Consider the following 19,705-nt stretch of genomic DNA (forward strand, 5'->3'; position numbering starts at 1 on the left):
GCTTAGTTAGGCGCCGCATGTTTTTCATTGCACCCTGAAATAAGATTCTCAGTCAACATCCTACATAAAGTGAGAAATACCTTCATTTCTCAAGTCTGCTTTTGTGTCATTTTCTCCTCTTCTAAATGGCCGTGGTTACATCTGCTGAAATGAAAAGATACCTACATACTGCTTTCATTCCCTCTTTCTCCCCCCTCTCTCCCTCTCTCTAAGGCTATAGCATCTGCTATTGGGAGACTAAATAACAGAAATATGCAGGAATTGCACACTAATTCCCTTTAGAGATAGATCTTGGCTGGTGCCCTGTCATAAATCAGAGAATTTCGATATGAAATGAGGCAAGCTGCTCTAATCATTTCTGCATTTCAAATTGGATCACTGGCTCAATCGCTTGGCTTTTAAACTGCTTGCCTAAGAGCAAATGTGAGGTGGGAGATAATTCAGCTGAAATCTCTGCCTGCTCTGTGCAGCAGTTAGTTTACTGCTTGAGTGCAAGAGAATGCTTTTTTCTTCCCTTAGCCCATCTTTCTCTTTTCAACTTTGTTAAATTGACTTTTCATTTTAAAATCGATTAAATTGAGAGAGTCACTGCTGTTCCCGGAATCTTTAAAGGGACACCCATCACTGTGCGCATGTGCCTTTATTTGGCTGCTGCTATCATGGCGGCACTATGGGGGAATAAATATTTTCTCATTTAAATCACCTTTTATCCTGCTGACTGGACTGTAAGCATCAAAGTTCATGTGCTGCATTAGCTATTACTTATTTCACTCCATTGAAATGCTCACAGTGGCTGTATTTATATTGACTATGGGTGGCATTGCATGATTACTGTATGTTCAGTGTATCTGGTAATAAGGCAGACTGGTGACTGGCTGCTTTGGGTGTTAATTAAGCTAAATAATTAGCAGCACATTCAGAAGTAATTTTTATTTTATTGTATTATTTTTGTATATTTTTTCAAATCTGCTGCTTCTTAAATCAGGGAGGAGAAGAGAGAAGAATAGAGCTTCAGAGGGAGGGGGTACTCTATCCTCTATACTCCATTCTTCAAGACCTTCAGGCACATTGAGGTGCTCCAACTCTAAAGCCAAACAGTTTAGTGTAAGCTGTACCTGCCCCGAAGACAAGCAACCCCTTTCTCCACCCCTGCCTCCTTTCCTTTCCTGTAATTTCTTTCACTATTCCTTTCCTGTCCTATCTTTTCCTTTCCTTTAATATGCTTCCCTTTCCTTACTCTCTTTGCCTTTCATTTCCTATTTATTATTTTGTTATTCCTTTCCTGTCCTTTCTTTCCTATTCTTTCTGTTAATTTTAGGGATGCTGATTATTTTTGGATATTTTACCAATATCCATCATGCTGATAAGTAACAATTAATTTGGCCAATAACCAATACAGATATCAATATATCCACTTTTTTCTCCACCTCATTTTAGTGATCATCAAGTCTCATCTGTAGTAGAATTAACATTATATTATGCATACCCATATCATGATGGCCCATCAGCAGATAAAGTCATAAAATACAATGCTATTACATGAATATAAAATTTATAAATTGTGCAAAATACTAAAAATGCTTCAACTTATTGATGATGTTTTGTACATGTTCACTTTATCAATTAAAGAAAAATGTCGGCAGAAATCAGCATGTTGTCTGATATTTCATTTTAAAGCCAAAATATCGACTCATACAGATGACACGCCAAAATTATCATGAATCCCTAGTTAATTTCCTTTCCTCCTCTCATCTCCTGTCCTCTCTCATCTCTCCTTTTCTTTTCTTTAATATTTCTACACTAGCCACACCACTCTTTCCTACATTATGTGCACCACTTGCTACCGGTTCAGTCAAAACTTCCTTTCCCTCCCCAGCCCTTCAGCATCACACAACAATGTCCCCAACTTTCTTTGTAGCCAAGGATGTTTAATTCAACTTTACAAGTAAATGCATGTGTACTTTGGTATAATGTCCCGAGAACTAGTATTTGAAGTTGTAAACAAGAGAAAGCTGAATTTGTAATGCATGTGCTCCAGGACTTAATAATATCTCGGAGGTAGAGTGCACATATGCACACGTGTACCTCTTGTGTTTGGCTTTGGTCAGGGGGACAGAGCAGCCCCGTCGCTTCACTACTCACTGTTTGAATTACTCTGAATTTTTTCCCCATTTGAATTCAATTGGGAAGGACTTGTTTGATCTTTTTGCATGTAAGTTAGGGCTGACTCCCCGAGCGGCAAGGAGCTGTGTGAGGGAACATAATAGGGAACCTGGAGCCAGTAATGTTCCCCTGTATGGATATTACCATGGCCCCTGGGGGTCAAGGTGGCAGGTGGCATATTCTCTGGACAGAACCACTCTTTCTCTGTCGGGATAAACATGCGGACGAGGGTGGGGGAGGGGGGTTCTTCAAAGAGTGGAGAAAGGGGAACTTGAGTCAATCAGTCAATGGGGTCACAACAAATCCCTGCTCTCATAACCACACATGGAAGACTAGGATCAGTCAGAGGCAGTAAATAAAGACAAACAATAAAATAGTAGGCATGATGCTTGAATAAAGCCCCTGACTTTAGATAAACCTCTGTGCCCCCCTTTAGGTATTGGATTTTAATATTCTTTTGAACTCCCCTCTCTTCTCTGGTGGAGTTCTAAGTTGCATGATGCATACATACCATCTACTGTACGTGATTTTATAGTTCTCTCAGCCTGTGCAGCCACTTCTTGATTCAGAAGCTTCATCCATATCAAAGTGTGCAGAATAATAATTACAATAAGTAAAACAAATTTTAAAAAATTCATTTGAGACAAAGAACAAAGAGAAGAAACATGAAATGCACCACATGTAACTTTGTTCTAATGACTCACAACCTGAACAAAGGTACCTGTGATTTGCATACCACCTGATCATCTCCATATTGCTGCAGTGTTCAATAGTTTGATCCCTGGGTGCACTTCAGAGAAATGGGGTCTGACTAAATCCACCGTAAAAAGACCAACAATATTTACACCAAGTTAAGTAAATAAGATAAAGATGGTGAACTCGCCCCTCGCTAAATGCATTAGACGTGAACTCTCTTATCAGAGTCTCAGCACACTGACTGTTAAAAGATGGGTTTCTCGGGCTGGAAATGGTCTTTGTTACCCAATTAGTTTGCTGACGACCCCGTGGTATAATATTCCTGCTTTGACAGCCTCATACACATCCATCTAATGAGGTGCTTTCGGACCACCAGGGAGCGAATGAACACTGTCCAGACCTTCATCTCCTCCAGCACCTATCGGCTTTCTTATCATCAATAGCAACCTTTTTCTTTTTTTGTGTGTCACAAGACTTGAATTTTTTCGGCTTGCTTGTTCATCCGTCCGGAGTCGTTTTGACAGGGCTTTGTCTTTGGTAGGCCCCGAGCCAACTAGGCTGAGGATCAGAGGGCTAAGGCCAGGACAGGGGACAGCGAGGACTTATCAAGGTCTACCAGCAGGGGTTTGCCTCCCTGTAGGGTGGCTGTCCTTCTTTCTCTGAAGGAGGTGAAGCAAGTGAAGCCTCCGCGCTTCTCCACTTCCCTCGCCAATGTGACCAAGAGAGAGAGAAAATAGGGAAACTGCTGAATTTCCAAGAGTGACAATGCTTATATGCAGGGGCACCTCCAGAAATGTTTAATAGGGGAGGCCACTGAAAATCTTTGGAATGGCATACCAAAACTGAAAGGCATAACTGAATTTTAGGAATTCGATTGTGCTGTTTCAGGATAAAGGGTGGCTGAAAACTATGTATGGAAGTTAAGGAATCACCTACTGATATACTTTGATTTCTTATTTTACAGTTAATATAACAAATTATTGTATAACAATTATTTGTTTTGTTTTTCAATTCATTATAAAGCAGGTATAGATGCTGTATAAATGCTGTGAAAAAATTTAAAAACACTCGGCCCACTTGCACAAGCCGTAGTCAGAAACTGTGCTTTTAAACAAGCCGTCAGGACTTCCTTGAAGTTGTGATGTCACAAATGTCTATATAAGGATAGAAAATGCCACTGCAGTGCCATTACAGTCCCCAGCTGTGATAATGGCACAGAAGTGCAGATGTAGAGGACCCAGAAATCCTGACCAATCAGAGCAGAGCAAAAATAATGTTTTTTGAAAATGAAAGCATGTAAACATGCTATAGTTGAAACCCAAATTGCAAGTATTAATCAGAAAATTTGCATGATATGGGGCCTTTAAGTTGTCTAGTTTCACAGGAAACCATTACTTTTGTGTTAACTTAAAAAAGGAATGCGCCACAGCCTCTTGGAGACAGTAATGTTTGCCTCCAAAATTGTATTGGGGGGGCACCCCCTGGCCTCCCCTTGCGCGTGCTACTGCTCATTTCCTCAGTTTCTAACCAGCAGCACAATGTGTAGGAATGAAACTTCAAATCTTAAAAACCTCCCTTTAAAAGAGACGATCAGAACAACAGCTTTATATTTCCACAATCACAGCTAACAGAGGTACTGGTCAGCCATCTACAACTATAACACTAAAACTCTGCTCTGAACTCACTTTGTGCTGGAAGACCAAGAGGACTATCAGGGGCTTGCAAAGGGAAACAATCGAGGATTATCTGCACCACTTTTCAAGAAAGTTGTTTCAACATATCACAAGTGCAGCCATGACAGTGACAGATGGCAAAGCAGCTGGCACCACTCAACTTTGTTTCACTTTTCTTTCTTTTTTGCCTCTTCTTGTTCTTCTTCCTCCTCTTGTGCCTTTGCTGCAATAGAGGTCTGTTGTGTATTGAAGTGTTGGATAATCATTCATTTGGGAAGACATATTGCGTACTGTAAAAACAAGGCGCTATGTGTGAAGCCAGGGAGTTCTGAGCTTGACTATTGTTGCCTGTCAGACTAACATTCTGCACAGACTGAAACCTAGCTTTGCTTATTTGTTTGTAATAGCACAACTAAAGAAGCATCTCTGCAAATCTGCTGCAAGCAAGCAGTCATTCAAATTCCTAAAACTCTTAAGATAAGTGTGTAAGTGACAGCGTGTGACTTGTTTAAGTGTTATGCTATCCCGAATGGAACAGTTGTTCATGAATGTTAATGTTCATGTCAAGCTGTTTGTGTGTGTTTACGATGTACAGAAAACATAAGCATGCAGATAGTACGTCTCTCCAGTGTGACAGTTTGCTATCTAGACTGTGTCGATCCCTGATGGGCCACTGGCAGACAGCAAACACCAAGAGAGCTGTGAGGGGGGACAGGGACACCCAGCTCACCCTCAAGTCCTGAGGAGTGGCCCCCCAGGACCTGGAGCCTCAATGGGGCTTTCAGTCATCACCGGCCCTGCTCTGCTGCTGCTGCTGCTGCTGCTGCTGAGCAAGGGCTGAACTCACTGCTGCAAGAGGACAGCTGCCTGTCTATCTATCACAGCAGAATGGCCACATCTTCAGTTTCTGTGAGGATGGAGCTGTGCCATTACACAGACGTGAGCAATGTTTCCTTAGTGCCAAATCTGCAGAATAGCACACATTCGTCTTATCTAGATCTACCTGCTACAGAAAAAGTGAATTAAGACATTTCTAGTGTTTGTAAATGATGTCAGGAATTGACATACTGACAATGGATGTTTGGGGATGTGCAAACAAATCAGATATGGATAGAAATCTGCAGCCCAAGACATTATGTTATGCAGTGGTTGAAAATAACAGAGTACAGTTTGTCAAGTACTGAAGTACAATTTTGAGGAACTTGTACTTCACTTGAGCGTTTGCATTTTATGTTACTTTTTACTTCTATTTGACTACATCTGAAAGCAAACACTGTATTTTTACTTCACTACATTTATCTGACTTTAACTACTTCGCATATTTAGATTATTATACAAAATATATATCAACTGTGCATAATGTATTCCTATATATTAAACCAACCAAAAGTATAAAGGGTCAATAAAACAAGCTCCATCTTTACATGCTGCAACATTTAAGGTAACTTCTGTATTTTTCAACCGAGACCCCATTTTCCATATTTTTGTGTCTAGCTGACTAATGGAGACAACAACTGTTGAAAGTGATCCAGTATCGGCAGCCAAGAAACAGGCTACAATGTAACCACTCGGGGCATTTGTTCACTGTCGATTGACATCTGTTAAAAGTTCTTGTTTTTGCCACTGCCAAGCTCAGATTGTTACTCTAAGTGTCTGGCAATATTATTGAAATGGCCCTACAGACATAGACCTTTTGTTAAAGAGAAAGATCCTTTTGTGTAATAAAAAACAACCAAAATTGCTGTCAGCGAACCAACCAGACTAATTTTAGTGTGAATAGAGACAGCATTTTATATTATTATTATTATTATTATTATTTATTTTTTTTTTTTACAGATAACTGGGTGAATTAAGGTTGTTTTTTTAACAACCAAACAAAAACTGCTAATTGTTGGAACAGTGGACAGACAAAACAAGGCAGCTTTTGTGAGTTTTACTTTTTTTCTTTTGATTTTGAAAGAACTGTGTACAATGATAAAATTACTGTTTATTTAAAAAGAGTCTGGTGGTGATGGAAATGTCAGGGCTGTTTCTAGTTATACAAAAAGGATCTTACTCTTAACATGAAGTTCTATCTCTACGGGATCCTTTCCATAATGTTGTCAGAAACTTAGAAGAACAATCTGAGCCTGTCAGTGGCAAAAACAAGTGCTTTATGTGGACATATATTGACAGTGCACAATTGCCCATTAATATTACATTGTAACCAGTTTCATCACTACCATCTGCAGCCCTTTCGCTCAATACAGGACCAGTTTTAAAAATTGTTGTTCCCATTAGTCACTTACAAAAACACATGGGGAAATAAATAATATAAAATAAAAAAGTAACAATTTGAAATGCTGAACACACTTATATATCAATAATTATATCCAGTAATATAATATAAATAATATTATTCTGAAATGGGCCATTCTGCATTATCAGTACTTTTACTTTTGGTACTTTGTGTACATTTTAATTTTAATTTTGTACTTTCATTCAAGTGATATTTTGAATGCAGGACTTTTACCTGTGATAGAGTATGTTTGCATGGTAGTAATGCTGATTTCACTCGAGTAAAAGATCTGAGTACCTCTTCCACAACTGATTTTATGTCATAAAACAGGACAAAGGCAGTGGTGGAGAAGCATTCAGATCCTTTACTTAGGCAGAAAAAGTAGCGATAAAAAGATGTAAATAAAAAAAAATCTGTTACAAGTTATAGTCCTGCTTTCAAAATCCTCTATAAGCAGAAATTATATGCAATGTCAAAATACAAGTACTTGTTCTACAGAAAATGAGTAATCTGATCATTATGTTACTAAATATTACCTTAAAAGATTTAATGTATATAATGACATTGTATTTTAAATGTTAATATTTTTTTATTTTCTTATTATCTTTTTATCTATCTCTATAAAGTGACCAGTAACTATAGCCGCAAAAAGAAAAAAGAAAAGGCATAATATTTCCTTCTGAAATGTGCTTAAGTGTAAGTATAAAGTGGGGTAAAGGTGCTTTTAATAACAGCAAAAGTAATGGAGGAGTGAAAGACTATGGAGAAAAAAAGAAACTGTCAATGTTTAATTTGTTTATCTTGTATTTTGAGGAGAAAAAGAGCTCTGATCCTTGTGATATGATGAACAGAATTTTTGAGAACTATGATTTCAATTTTAAGAAAATACTGCCACTATCCCTCCCACCCATGGTTTCAGTTTGAGCACAATTTGCTCAGAAAATGATGAATTTATAGATACAAATGCTACACTTTCTACTCAAATGATCATTAAAACAGTGAACACTGAATCACGGTGCCTGTCTATATTTGTGTTGATCTCGTCACTGTACCCTTGGCATGTTTGAGGAAACCATGCAGCCATTACAGTGAGCACAAAGCAAATCAGTGAGTCCTGCTCTGCTTATCAGGGGACCTGCCATATCAGTTTGGGTAGTTGTGTTGTGATGTAAGGACAGCAAAATGTCAGGTTCACTTGTAGATCAAGTCAACCATGCATTATCTCTCAAACAGCGGAGCTCGGCTGTGGCCATAATAGCTCCGACTAGCTGACTGACTGAGTGCTTCACGGCTAATACATGGAGCTGTGGGCGGCAATGAGTTCCAGCCATGCACACGGAAACTTTGAAAGAGTAGGCTTGAGGAAAAAAGCGTACAGAAATGTACATAAAGAGACAATGGCAGTGAGTTTCTTTCGCCACAGCCTGCAATCATTATCCATCTGACTCACAAACAGACATCAATGTCATGTTGATCTGTGTCGAAACGCCCAGATTTAAAGGGCTACTTCAATAGCATTTGCTTTGATGTCCCCTTCTTTTAATGTATGAACATGAAAACCATCGATAATGCCATCGATAAATATATGGATGACACTGTGTGAGGGAAAGCAGGCCAGATAATTACCATTTTACCCATCTGAAGAGACCCCAGCCCTGATATTGGTTTAAACCCAAGAAATAATTGATGCATGCAATCACAAATTGGTTCTCCGCCTAAAATTTGGGCCCATTATTTCATTAGATGAAGCCACATTCTTTGTGCCAAAATTATTTGTGTGTCCAACACAGAAATTCAAATCCTGTTAGTCCTGATAATGTCTGGCGTTTTCAAAACCATATCCAAGACAGTGTGACTTACAGATAGAAAGCACGGGCCACCTTTAAATGCAAACATAAATCAAAATGTTTGGACTTTAAATTGTTAGTTTAATGCTTTGTTTGTTTACGTGCATGCATATTTCAGGATGTGCATGTGCCATTTAGCAGCTATGCTACAGAGAGGTCCTATCCTGGGGTGCCTTCTTGCATATGTAATTGGATGTTACTGTAAATAATTGCCTGGGCATGTGCCAGTGTGATGATGGTGATGATTTGTGTGTGTGTTGGCTCATGTGTGACTGTATGTGTGTAGAACATGTGTGCAGTCGTTCTGTATGTCTGTGTGAGTCTGTACGTATGTGTGTGTATGTGTGTGTGTGCGAGCGCATCTGCCCCATCCGTACTCCACTCTCAAGTCCCACTGATTCTCCTTTCCAGCCATGTTGAATCCTCTTTTCCTTATCAGGCGAGCCCAGGCCTGCATCAGGCTCTCCTTGCTATGACAGAGGCTACAACAATAGGCCTGCGATACCGCTGCTTAGCGCTGCGTTTCGGAGGGGAAACCTGCCACGGGCGCAGATTAACTACAACACACACACACACACACAAAATAGATTGCAGCCTCCAAAACAAAACATTTTTCAGAATGCCTCCTCTTGATTAATGAAGCAATGACAAGAAGAAAAATATAATTTCTGAAACAGAAAAATCTGCCACCACTTGTTAAAGTTTAGGGGTAGCTAACAATAAACATATTGGAGGGAGAGGGTGGGCAAAAAAGGGGGTGAGATAAATGGCTTGAGTGATGGGCTGAATAATTTCTGGAGCATTTTTTGGGTTGCACAGGCCCATATTCCTACCCTTGTACTAAATTACACAATAATCACACTCCATCGGCTGACAGCCTCTGCCTCTCTCTCTGTCCCAGGTGAAAATTAGGACAGTATCTTGACATTTTCGCTCCTCTGTAGTCTACAAGCTAAAGCTCTCTGTTCGCAGCCAAAAACAGCAAGCAGTCTGCACGCGCACGTCGAGGCGCTCCCACACGCCCTCCCACACATACACGGGCACGACGGTGTGACCCAAAACACACACTTTGTGCACATGTGCAAGCATTTAATTGCTATGCTCTCATGCACATTTTAGCAAAAATATGTGTGAGACATAACACCAGTAGATTTAAGAGAATTTATGAAGGGCTCATTTTGTATCTTTAGTCATTCCTAATGACAGAATGAGACAAAATGTAACAGAAGTGTTTTCCTGAAACACAAAATATATAAACACCTAGCCTTTATGTACTGGCAACATGTAACACAGTATGATTTTGACTGATGATTCAAGGGTAATCTATAATATTGTGTTAAGACTAAATTGGTTATTATACCTTATTAGCCTATAGCATTTATTGACTTTTATAGTGAAATGATTGCCTTTGTTTTAGGACCCTTGTATGAAAAAGATTATAGCAGTAGATCTGTTTTATCATAAACATGCTCACAGCAAATTTAGCTCATACACGACACAAGTATATTAAGATAGAGGATGAGATAAGAAAATAAAAAGGCCTGATAGATCTTAATCTGGAATTACGCAAGTATTCTGCATCACAATCACCATGTAATTTGCACTAAAAGGCCCTCAAAACACATACAGACCACAATTCCATTGAATCCAGACTCATTACAGTGCACCTTGACTAAGCCCCAGTAATTAGCATTGGTAAGGCATTGTACAAGAGGCGGCAACACCCTCATCAACACACATTTACAACAGAGCTCTAAATCTGCTGCTCATTAATAGCTCGCCTCCCAATCAATTATTAACACCTACAATGGGAGCCAGGCTCACCGGGGCCAGGCCTCTCACTCCAGGCAAACCGTGGGCCACCTTCTCCTCCCCGGTTCTGTCCAGCATAGGTAATTACCGCTTTTAAAGACACCTGCTACTCAATAGCTTCGACCCAGACTGTTAATTTAGCCCCTCGATTGCAGACATTTATGTCTGAGTGTCACTATTAATTTGCGTTAATTTGGAGAGTGCGAGGGAGTCGGGGCGGAGGCGTTGTCGGCAGCCGGCTGAATGTGCTCGTCGCTCACCTGCGCCGGGGCTGCGGCTGTAATTGGAGTCTAATGGTCTGATTGATCAGTGAGAGAAGTGAGGGATGAGACGGCACTCTGGCAGCTCCATCAGTCAGACAGAGAGGAGAGGAGAGGAGAGGAGAGGAGGAGGAAGAGGAACAGAGCAGAGGAAGCGGCTGACAACAGCAGCACAACGCCAATTCCTGGGTGTTTTATTCTTTTTGGATCTATTTTTTGTCTTGCTGTTTGTTATTTGCTTTGAGCTCCTCTTTCTGCTGCCTTGTTCACCTTTGACTAACTTGCTACAAAGCACTCTGACACGGTCTCTGTCTTTCAATCTAGTTTAGAACCCTCTGTTTCTCTGATTTAGGATGCCTTAGCTGCATCTCGTTCTGTTACCATCTTAACCCATTTAGAACCCAATAATGATCAAAGCATGAAAAAAATACTCTAATGATGGATTTCCACTCTAAATGCATGTAAAAATCACTGGGATTTTTTTTTTTTTTTTTAATTAGGATACTTTATTATGTGTGTTTTATTATGTCTATTCCAATGGACAAGGAATCTTATTGCATAGTGGCGTCATAGTAAAAATGACTTTTTTTTTCAACAAAAATGTGAGATTATTTTTTCATAATTTACTGTTGTTATGCTTTAAAAGACATTACACACACACACACAGACATGTATATATACATTTTTGTCATTTTGACTCAAAATATCATTAATTTCGGAAGTATCTCCTGAAAACTGTGTGAAAAAGTTCCTGAGATGAACAGAATCAATAAGATGCATTTTAAGATGATTGTATTATTAGAAAATAAAATCAAAAGAGTATTTCTATTTTTTCTCTATTCATTTTCTGGTGCCACTCAGATCCACTGTTCATTCCAGTGACGGATATTTTTGAAAAAGTCCTAAGTAAACATTACCCTGCGACATTCAGCAGATAAGGAGCAAAATGTTCCTCATGTAGAGAAAAATTGATGTTGATTGTTGATGTATGGTATAAACCAAAATTACAAACTTATTTGTTTCATAATGAGCAGCTACATTGAGAATCTAATGTGACGTATAATTTAAACAAAAAACAAAGAACAACATGTGCACAGTTACACTTGGGAACATTACCATTAGCCTTAGAGATTTAATGCCACTCCAGAGGAGGACAGACATTTTTTGTCGTGTGACACAGGAGAAATGGGATGTACTTTTAAGTAAAATTACGATGAAAAATTTTAGTTATGAGGGGGAACTTTTTTGTGGTAGAATTTGGTTGTCAGACCTGGGATAGATGGCAGAGTATTGTGTGTGGTGACTGAGCACTAAGATAACATGCATTTTGGCTTGATGACTGAAACAATGGTCTTGTAGGGTTGGGGAAATGCTTGTGTGCATGAAACAAAAAAAAAGAAATTAGGTGTCGAGCGATATTGGTTTTTCAGGGCCGATACTGATTACTGATTATGAGTACTTAATGAGACCAAAAACCAGTATTTGGAACTGATATTTGGAACCGATATGCATTTACAATAAAAATGAAATGAATGAAAAATGAAAATCTTTAGAATTATATCGAATATAGCAAATTCCAACACAAAACTTTGTTTAAATACCTTTAGCATTCAACATCATACACAGAAAATGCCCAGCACTTGACTTTTTTATAAAGTCAAGTAAAAATTTAAATAAAAAATGAATAAATAAAAATGGATTCCTGGGTTTTTACAAATTAAAATATCCTCCCAGGCATACACACTACTTGCACTTTTTAGTTATTTTTTATTGGCGAACATTAAAATAAAACACTTATACAGATAATCGTCAAAATACTGGCCCAGATAAGTAGCCAGGGCGATAATCTGTCGACCCCTAAAAGAAATCAGTCAACCAGTCTGTGTAAGTTATATAACATCTTGTGTTGACTTTAAACACAATTTAAACACAATTTCTTTACAAACAATATGACAACAATATGATTTATAGACTGAAACTAGCTTCACTGTCAGCCATGCTTGTAACAAAAGGGGGCGTGGCTCTACTGCAGTCCACGTGGAAAACACTGTGATTGGCTTGCATACATCCTATCAAATAAGTCTGTGCCTTTGGATGGAGTAAGATAACAGTAATCATAGATCTGGACATCCTAGAAAAGTAATGTCCATCAGATTGGAATGGAGATCAAAACGCTCTAAAAAAACATTTAATGCGGAAACTAGTTCTGTATTTGGACTAAAATCTATTCAGTCTGTGTGATCTAAGGATGACAGAGAAGGTATAAAAACACCACAGTAAGGCCAGCCATATGAGCTGTCCAATACAGCACAATGTGATTGTGTTAACAGGTCTGCAACAGCAATAACTATAACTCCAGTCCCTCATGCCAAGCTGAGCCCCTGGGGTCTACAGACCTGCCACGGCCGACCCATCAGCTGTGAAATCTGCTTTCCTCTTTGATAAACGGTCGAGATGTGACCCTATCTCTGTCCTGCAGATGCCCAGATTTCCTGTCATGCTTTTTCCCCTCTGTTTTTTCTGCTTCCCCCCTCTCTCTCTCTCTCCCCTCCCTCCCTCTCTTTTCATTCTTTCTTTTTCAAGCTTTATACCTCTCTTTCCAGGCCTGTCTGGACAACTGCATGTAACGCTCCACTCGCCGTTCTTTTCTCAGCATCATCCATCACTCCCCCGGTCAGCTACTGAGGCCTGTCGTCCACCAGCAGCAAGTGAGCGAGCCAGCCCACATCAGCTCCCACGCCACGGCACATATAGCTAGGCCAGCTCCTGCTCCCATTTGCTGCCTCTAGGGACCCTCCTCCCATCCTTACCCACCTCTCCATCAGACTCCACAGGACGGCTCCCCAGACACCATCCGGACCTGCTCTGCTCCTTAAAGACTCTGCTTGTGCTAAAGTGCTACTCACGTCCACTTTAATGCAAAAGCTGCTTAAATTCACTGTATTTTCATTATTTACTGTAAGCCACTTTAAGGAGTCATTACACTTTAGTCCTTCTCCGGGCATGATGCCAAGGATTGCAAAACGAACCTGTGCACTGTGCGCGGCGGCTCGACAAAAATAGCTTGACCTCTAAAAAGTCATATCTTAAATGACGTGTCTGGATGAAGGGATAAAATATGTTTGATTTCAAAGAGGGCATATCAATATCTCACCGGCGGGTCATGTGTTTCAGGCACGAGAGAGGTGTCACTCCTGCCATATACCTGGCTGCCTTCGGGTAATTCATTCACCTCTGTGGTTTCGAAAAATCTAAGAGAGTAAAAGGGAGATTTAATAGTCTGTGGAGGTCACACTTCATAAGAATGACTGAGAGTGCCTCCTAGCTGAGGTAGAGACCCATGAAGCAATGAGCCTTTATTTCTACCTCAAACGCTTTCTGCCGCCTTCTGACCCGGCTCTGCAGCACTGGCCGCCCTGACATGCATCAAAACTAGCCTGTTTTCTTTTTTTTCTTCTTCTTTCTCTCCTCACAGTCACATTTGTTATTTCAACTTTTCCCTCTCCAGGTGAGGCATCGGGGTTTGTTCCTGTCTTGATGTGTCAGTGTTTGAAGAACTCCCTCGCCTCCCACTGAAATAACTGAGATAAATGCAGCACCGCATTACGGATGTTGCCAACGGCTGCATGTTTAACAAGGCAACAGCTCAATAACAAAAAATAAAACTATGCTACTGTAAATGAGATGATTCCCTTGTGATGCACAGAAAATACTGGAATTGACTGATATTTTCTGGCGTAAGAAACAAAGTAAAAAAAAAAAGTTATGCTGAACCCTAAAAGGAGGCTCAATAAAACAAAACATGCCAGTTGGGTTGACCTAGCCTTTAATGAGAGATAGTGAGAAGCTGCTAACAGCCAGTACCCCATTTGAGAGATGAAACTTAGGAGTGGAGGAGGGCAAGCAGCAAAGCACTGAAAGGGCCCCCAGGAGAATAGACACACATGAGATCCTTAAAGGCAATATGCCAAAGCTTCTTCCTCGGCTTTTAATTGCGAGGGAGGTTTGGCATATTCTGTAACCCTTCCACAGCCTATTACAGGTGATGACCAGCACCTGCTCGCTTTTGAAAAGAAAAAAACTGTGGGAGATCTAGAAATAAGAGATAAATTCCTAAGAGGGCAGTTAGTTAAGATCACTCTTGCCAAGAGCAACAATCAGTTTATGCATCTAGTTCAGCAGGTGATGAATCTGTAAAGTTTGTAAAAGCAGCAAAGCAAAAAACACAGATAACTCATATGACATCACTTGGTGAGTGTGCGGGTCATTTGAGGGACAGTTGAAGGTTGGCTTTGGATGTTTTTCAGGAAAATTCATGCAGAGATTGCAGAAGAAATATATGGACTGTGTTACTTTGGAAGGCAACTTGAGGTGTTGCTCTGTCAAATCACTTTTCCGCCCAAGGATAACCGGCTTTACCCTGAGAGAAGCCATATTTCATGGCTATAATACGGCCTGAGTTATTGAAAGCCACTGATGACTTCAAAACCACGAGGGGAGCTTAGAAAACAGTTGAAACTGCTCCGAAAATGATTTAATAAAGTTACGTATTTAAGGAATCTGGGAAAAACTGGGAAGGGGGGGCTCTGAGTCTAAAATCCTCGTGGACTTTTCCTTATGTTTCTTAACAGGATGAATGTGAGCTTGGTTATGATTTTAATATGAATTTCTTACTTAATCCAAATGCAGAATGGAATTTCAAACCCACGGAGGGCTTGTCACTCCACCAGAGCAGCAGGTCAACACGGGCCTCTGCTGGGATCTTTGAAACAAGAGATATAAAGCTGCTGTGCGCAGGGTAACATCAAAAATAATGGATTATGACTTCATTCAATTGAAGCCTGGACTGAGCTCAAAATCCACCAATTAAAGTGTTTTGTAATAAAATATGCAGATTGAATGGTTAAAATGGACACACTTCAAAGGCTTTTGTTGGGGGCCAGTTGGATCCCGGAAGAGTCACCTCAATAGGTTTGAATATCATGGGAATTGCCATTAATATGGTCTTTAGATGTCAGGCCTTCTGATAATCATGTTCTATATGGCTGCTAAAGGCAAAGTTTGACTAAATAAAGTGATTTCACTGCAGGTTTTAATTAGCGCTTTGGTCCAAACAACAAACAGTTTTTTAATAAGGCATACCTTGTAAAGGAGTTAAAATTTGTAACTAATGGCTTAATAATGGTTAATAAATCCATCATTGATATTTTATGTATCAATAGCAAGTCATTGATAAAGAAACCATTTGGGTGTTCAGTTAGTGAGGAAAAAATTTGGCTGGTTCATATCCTCTTCTACTGTATCATGACTTGTTTTGTATTTTTAGTCCATACGTGTACCCCATCCATTCATAAAAAATCTCTTTATATATATTTATCAATTCAGGCCACTGACTTTGTTATGTCACACAATACAGTGTAGCTGATGTGAAAAACTGCATGGCAAACCCCTTTCTTTAGCTAAATCTGGACAAGACAGACAGTTACTACTGGACCACAGTCAGATCAGGTACTGCGAGATCCAGGATTCCAACTTAGCACCATAGTGAAGATTTAGACAATATGTCTACACTTCAACTCCCATACATGATTTTGTATCATCTTCAATACTGCAATGCTCTTTGCACTTGATTTCATCCACTTTTGTACAGCTTGTACAAAATTTCAGTCACAATACAAGATGGCATCACATTTAGAATCTGATTGGGCCCAAAAAAAAATCCGGTCAAACCCTATACTGACCCACATGTCAAAGCTCGACCCAAGCTGGATTAAAAACCTAAATTTCTGCTGTATATATACATTTATATTGTGAAGTAACAAAACATTTATCAGAAGCTAAAGTCAACTAAAGTCTTTTCACTGCAACATTTGTGACATGGGTTGTGTTTGTAGCCATACTGTGCTCTAGATCACTCTCTGGCACACACTGCAATGTTCCTAAATTCGGGGTCCTGGTGGAATATACCATCATTTCAGAGAACCACGCTATTGTAGCAGCAGAATGTAATCTGGAGACCGAGCAGCAGAGCGCTAAGCACAGTGAAAGTGAAACTTCTGTTGTATTGGTTAATTCATATGAGATGAGAGTGCCCGAGCACCAGGAAATCGGCAAGAACCTGGCCTGATTCAAGCCCAGGTGAATGTTGAGAAATCACAACCCAGCCAAGCCAGGTTCGGGCAAGGTCGGGCTCAACTGGATTCAAATCAAACTTTCATCACATTACACCTGATTTATGGCTTCTTTACATAGGCTGTCTGTCCGGTTTAGGATTTATTTTAAAACTGTATTTCTAACGTATAAAGAATTACACGGCCAGGCACAAAGCTACATTGCTTAACTTACCTGACATCCTCTAGCAAAGGCCTCTTGGCCGGAGCTAAAGATAAGCCGAAATTGGCTACTTTCAGTGAAGGCCCTGAAACTTTGGAAGGATGTTCCGAATATCATTTGTTTAACTGAATCTTTGTCCTCTTTCTGTAAATAACTCAAATCACACTGGCTGTAGATACTTCAGCCTTATTTTATTTTTTCCAGTCATTTCTACCCATTGTGGTTTAAGGCTGTCTTGTTGTGGTTGGTTAATATCACAAAGTGGTACCAAAAAACTCGAAACAATAGAGCAGATGACTAAAACAAGGACATACCAGTGCAGGGCTGTCAGTGCTCATCTCGATCTTCCCCTCAAAGGGTCCCCATGTTGTCCCCACTGGGAGCTGCTGCCGGCTGTGGATCCGACGCTCACCATCTTTGAGGAACGCGTCCAGCTCTCCTAAAAACACACCAGAACCCAACACAGTCAGCCATGATGCTCAATATAGCGCACAAGTTCCACATCAAATCACAGTGACGTTCATTCATTGTCCTTTCGCCTCAAACCTACATGTGCGATCACTTTATTGCCTCAAAGCCGTGCAGTAAACAGTGAAGGTTAAAGCCAAGCTTTTTCAAAATGGATAAGCAAATCAAGCGAGCATCCATCTGATGGTGTTCCTCAGACACATGGCGCGCTAACCTTACTTGAAAGGTGTCTTGTGTTGAGATAATCTCTGTGAGACAGTGCAGGCTCGCTGGCTGGCGAGAGCAGCTCATGGCAGGCCTATTTCTGTTGCTCCAGGAAGACTGGGCCCTTGTTAGTGCTGTGCAGAGCTCCAGTTAATTAACAGTGAAACCGGATAGCACTGTTAGAACTACCGGTGCTCACCTCCCTGTCACCCCCCACTATCTTATCTCTTAGATTCAGTGTACTTTTTCAGGATGGTGATTAATCAAATAGTTATGATAAACCCCATGGCAGGCTGTGACATAGTTTACCAGAGAGGATGTTTCCCGTGTGTGTGTGTGTGTGCGTGTGTGTTTGTGTGTGAATTCTCAACTGTACATTTCTGACTGGTTGCCTTGACAACCCCAAGAAGTCTTGTTAGAGGAAGTTTTGATGATTCATACATCTGTAGCTACAAATTCTATCTGGTTTTCTAAACTTTCTGGAGACAAGAAGTTCCACAAACCCTAACAAAGGACATTTGTCTTGGACAGAGACCTTATCAAACATTTATAATGTGTAAGCATTTGATCATTGGACTGTTCTTTGGGAGGTCGGAGGGGTCAACTACAGAGCATCACTAGCTGTGGTTATTAACAATATTTCTTCAGTCTGATCTAATCATTCTGATTAGAGATTCTAACTGAATTAATAACATGGAAGCTTAACAAAGTGATCCAATAAGATGTGGGTTTATGTGCCACAAAGCATTTGATCAGAAAACAACTTTTCAGACAAGTGACAGAAAAAGATTTTTTCCCAACCTTATCAAGAAAATGTAATACATAAAGTATAGAAGGAGAAGAAGCAGTTTGGTTACATTTTAGGAGTAAGTGACTGAAGTGTAACCCAGATTATTTTCTGTGGCTACAAATTACAGATGTCCCCTAAACACCCCATATGCACACTGGTCATTGAAATGACAATTTAGCGATGTTCCCAAAATATTTCATATGCAGGCTACAGCTACTGGAAGCAACAGACGATTGTTATGTCCAGCAAATCTACAAATATGGGTGTAAACACAACATTACTTAAGGCTACTGTTTCAAAATCAAAAAGCACTGACATAAGAAGGTAGCACACTGCATATACTATGCTTACGCCAACCTATCAGCTTTATATTATGTAGCCAGGCTAATAATCCTAATGTATTATTAAGCTCTACATGAGCTGTTAACATTGTGTCTTTGAACTTATTTGTTCCCACATGTGGCTAATAGGTATTCAGGGCACCAGGTTCATGCTGAATGGGCTGAAGTGATCACTGAACTTTCTGATGCGTATGTGGTATAATGACCTATTCAGCCCTGTTCTACTGTGTAAATATCAGCCGTGTATCTGCCGCACGCCATTGTGTCCGTCTGTTGTGCTGGTATGGAAATGTGCGCTTATGTGCTCCTTTGCATGCATAAACATGATCGAAACATCAGGCTGGTGTTATTGCCCGCTACAAATGACACGTTGCTGATCATATACTCATTGGTGGTGGTCACAATAAAAAGCTAAATGTCAAACGGAATAAAAATTCACTTGTTTGAGCAAATCTTTGTCAAAGGTAGATAAAAAGGGTAGATCGTTGGTCTCTGCCACACCATCTAAACATTTATGTATATTTTTGAGAATGTAAAGGCACATTTTTGGAATCGGCCCAGCAATAAGATAATCTGGACAGCGTTATCTCGTTCTTTCTTTCACTCTGTCTCCCCTCCTGTGTTCCTGCTGTTGCATGCTGTCTTCCTGGTGCTGCAGTGGAAGGTGGGTAAGCTCATTACAGAGAAATAATTAAACATTGGTGCACAGCTGGTCGTCATCACTGAGAGCAACAGCCACCGCTTGATGCATTCTGTTTGTCCTCAGATAAGACCCACGGCCTTTAACCGCTTGGATGCAAGTTCCTGTTTAGCCCCGCTTGACAAACAGCTCAAGCCATC

At 40.1% G+C, this 19,705-nt stretch overlaps 1 protein-coding gene across 1 annotated transcript in view; it reads right to left on the bottom strand.

Moving 5' to 3' along the window:
• zfpm2a (zinc finger protein, FOG family member 2a) overlaps positions 1-19,705 on the bottom strand; it is a 143,042-nt gene that overhangs the window by 58,867 nt on the left and 64,470 nt on the right. The window contains exon 4 of the mRNA XM_042490344.1: positions 17,377-17,501. Within this exon, the coding sequence (XP_042346278.1) occupies positions 17,377-17,501 (125 nt within the window). The remainder of the gene's footprint in view (positions 1-17,376; positions 17,502-19,705) is intronic.

Source organism: Plectropomus leopardus, chromosome 7 (genome assembly GCF_008729295.1).
Source record: "Plectropomus leopardus isolate mb chromosome 7, YSFRI_Pleo_2.0, whole genome shotgun sequence".
NCBI lineage: Eukaryota > Metazoa > Chordata > Actinopteri > Perciformes > Serranidae > Plectropomus > Plectropomus leopardus.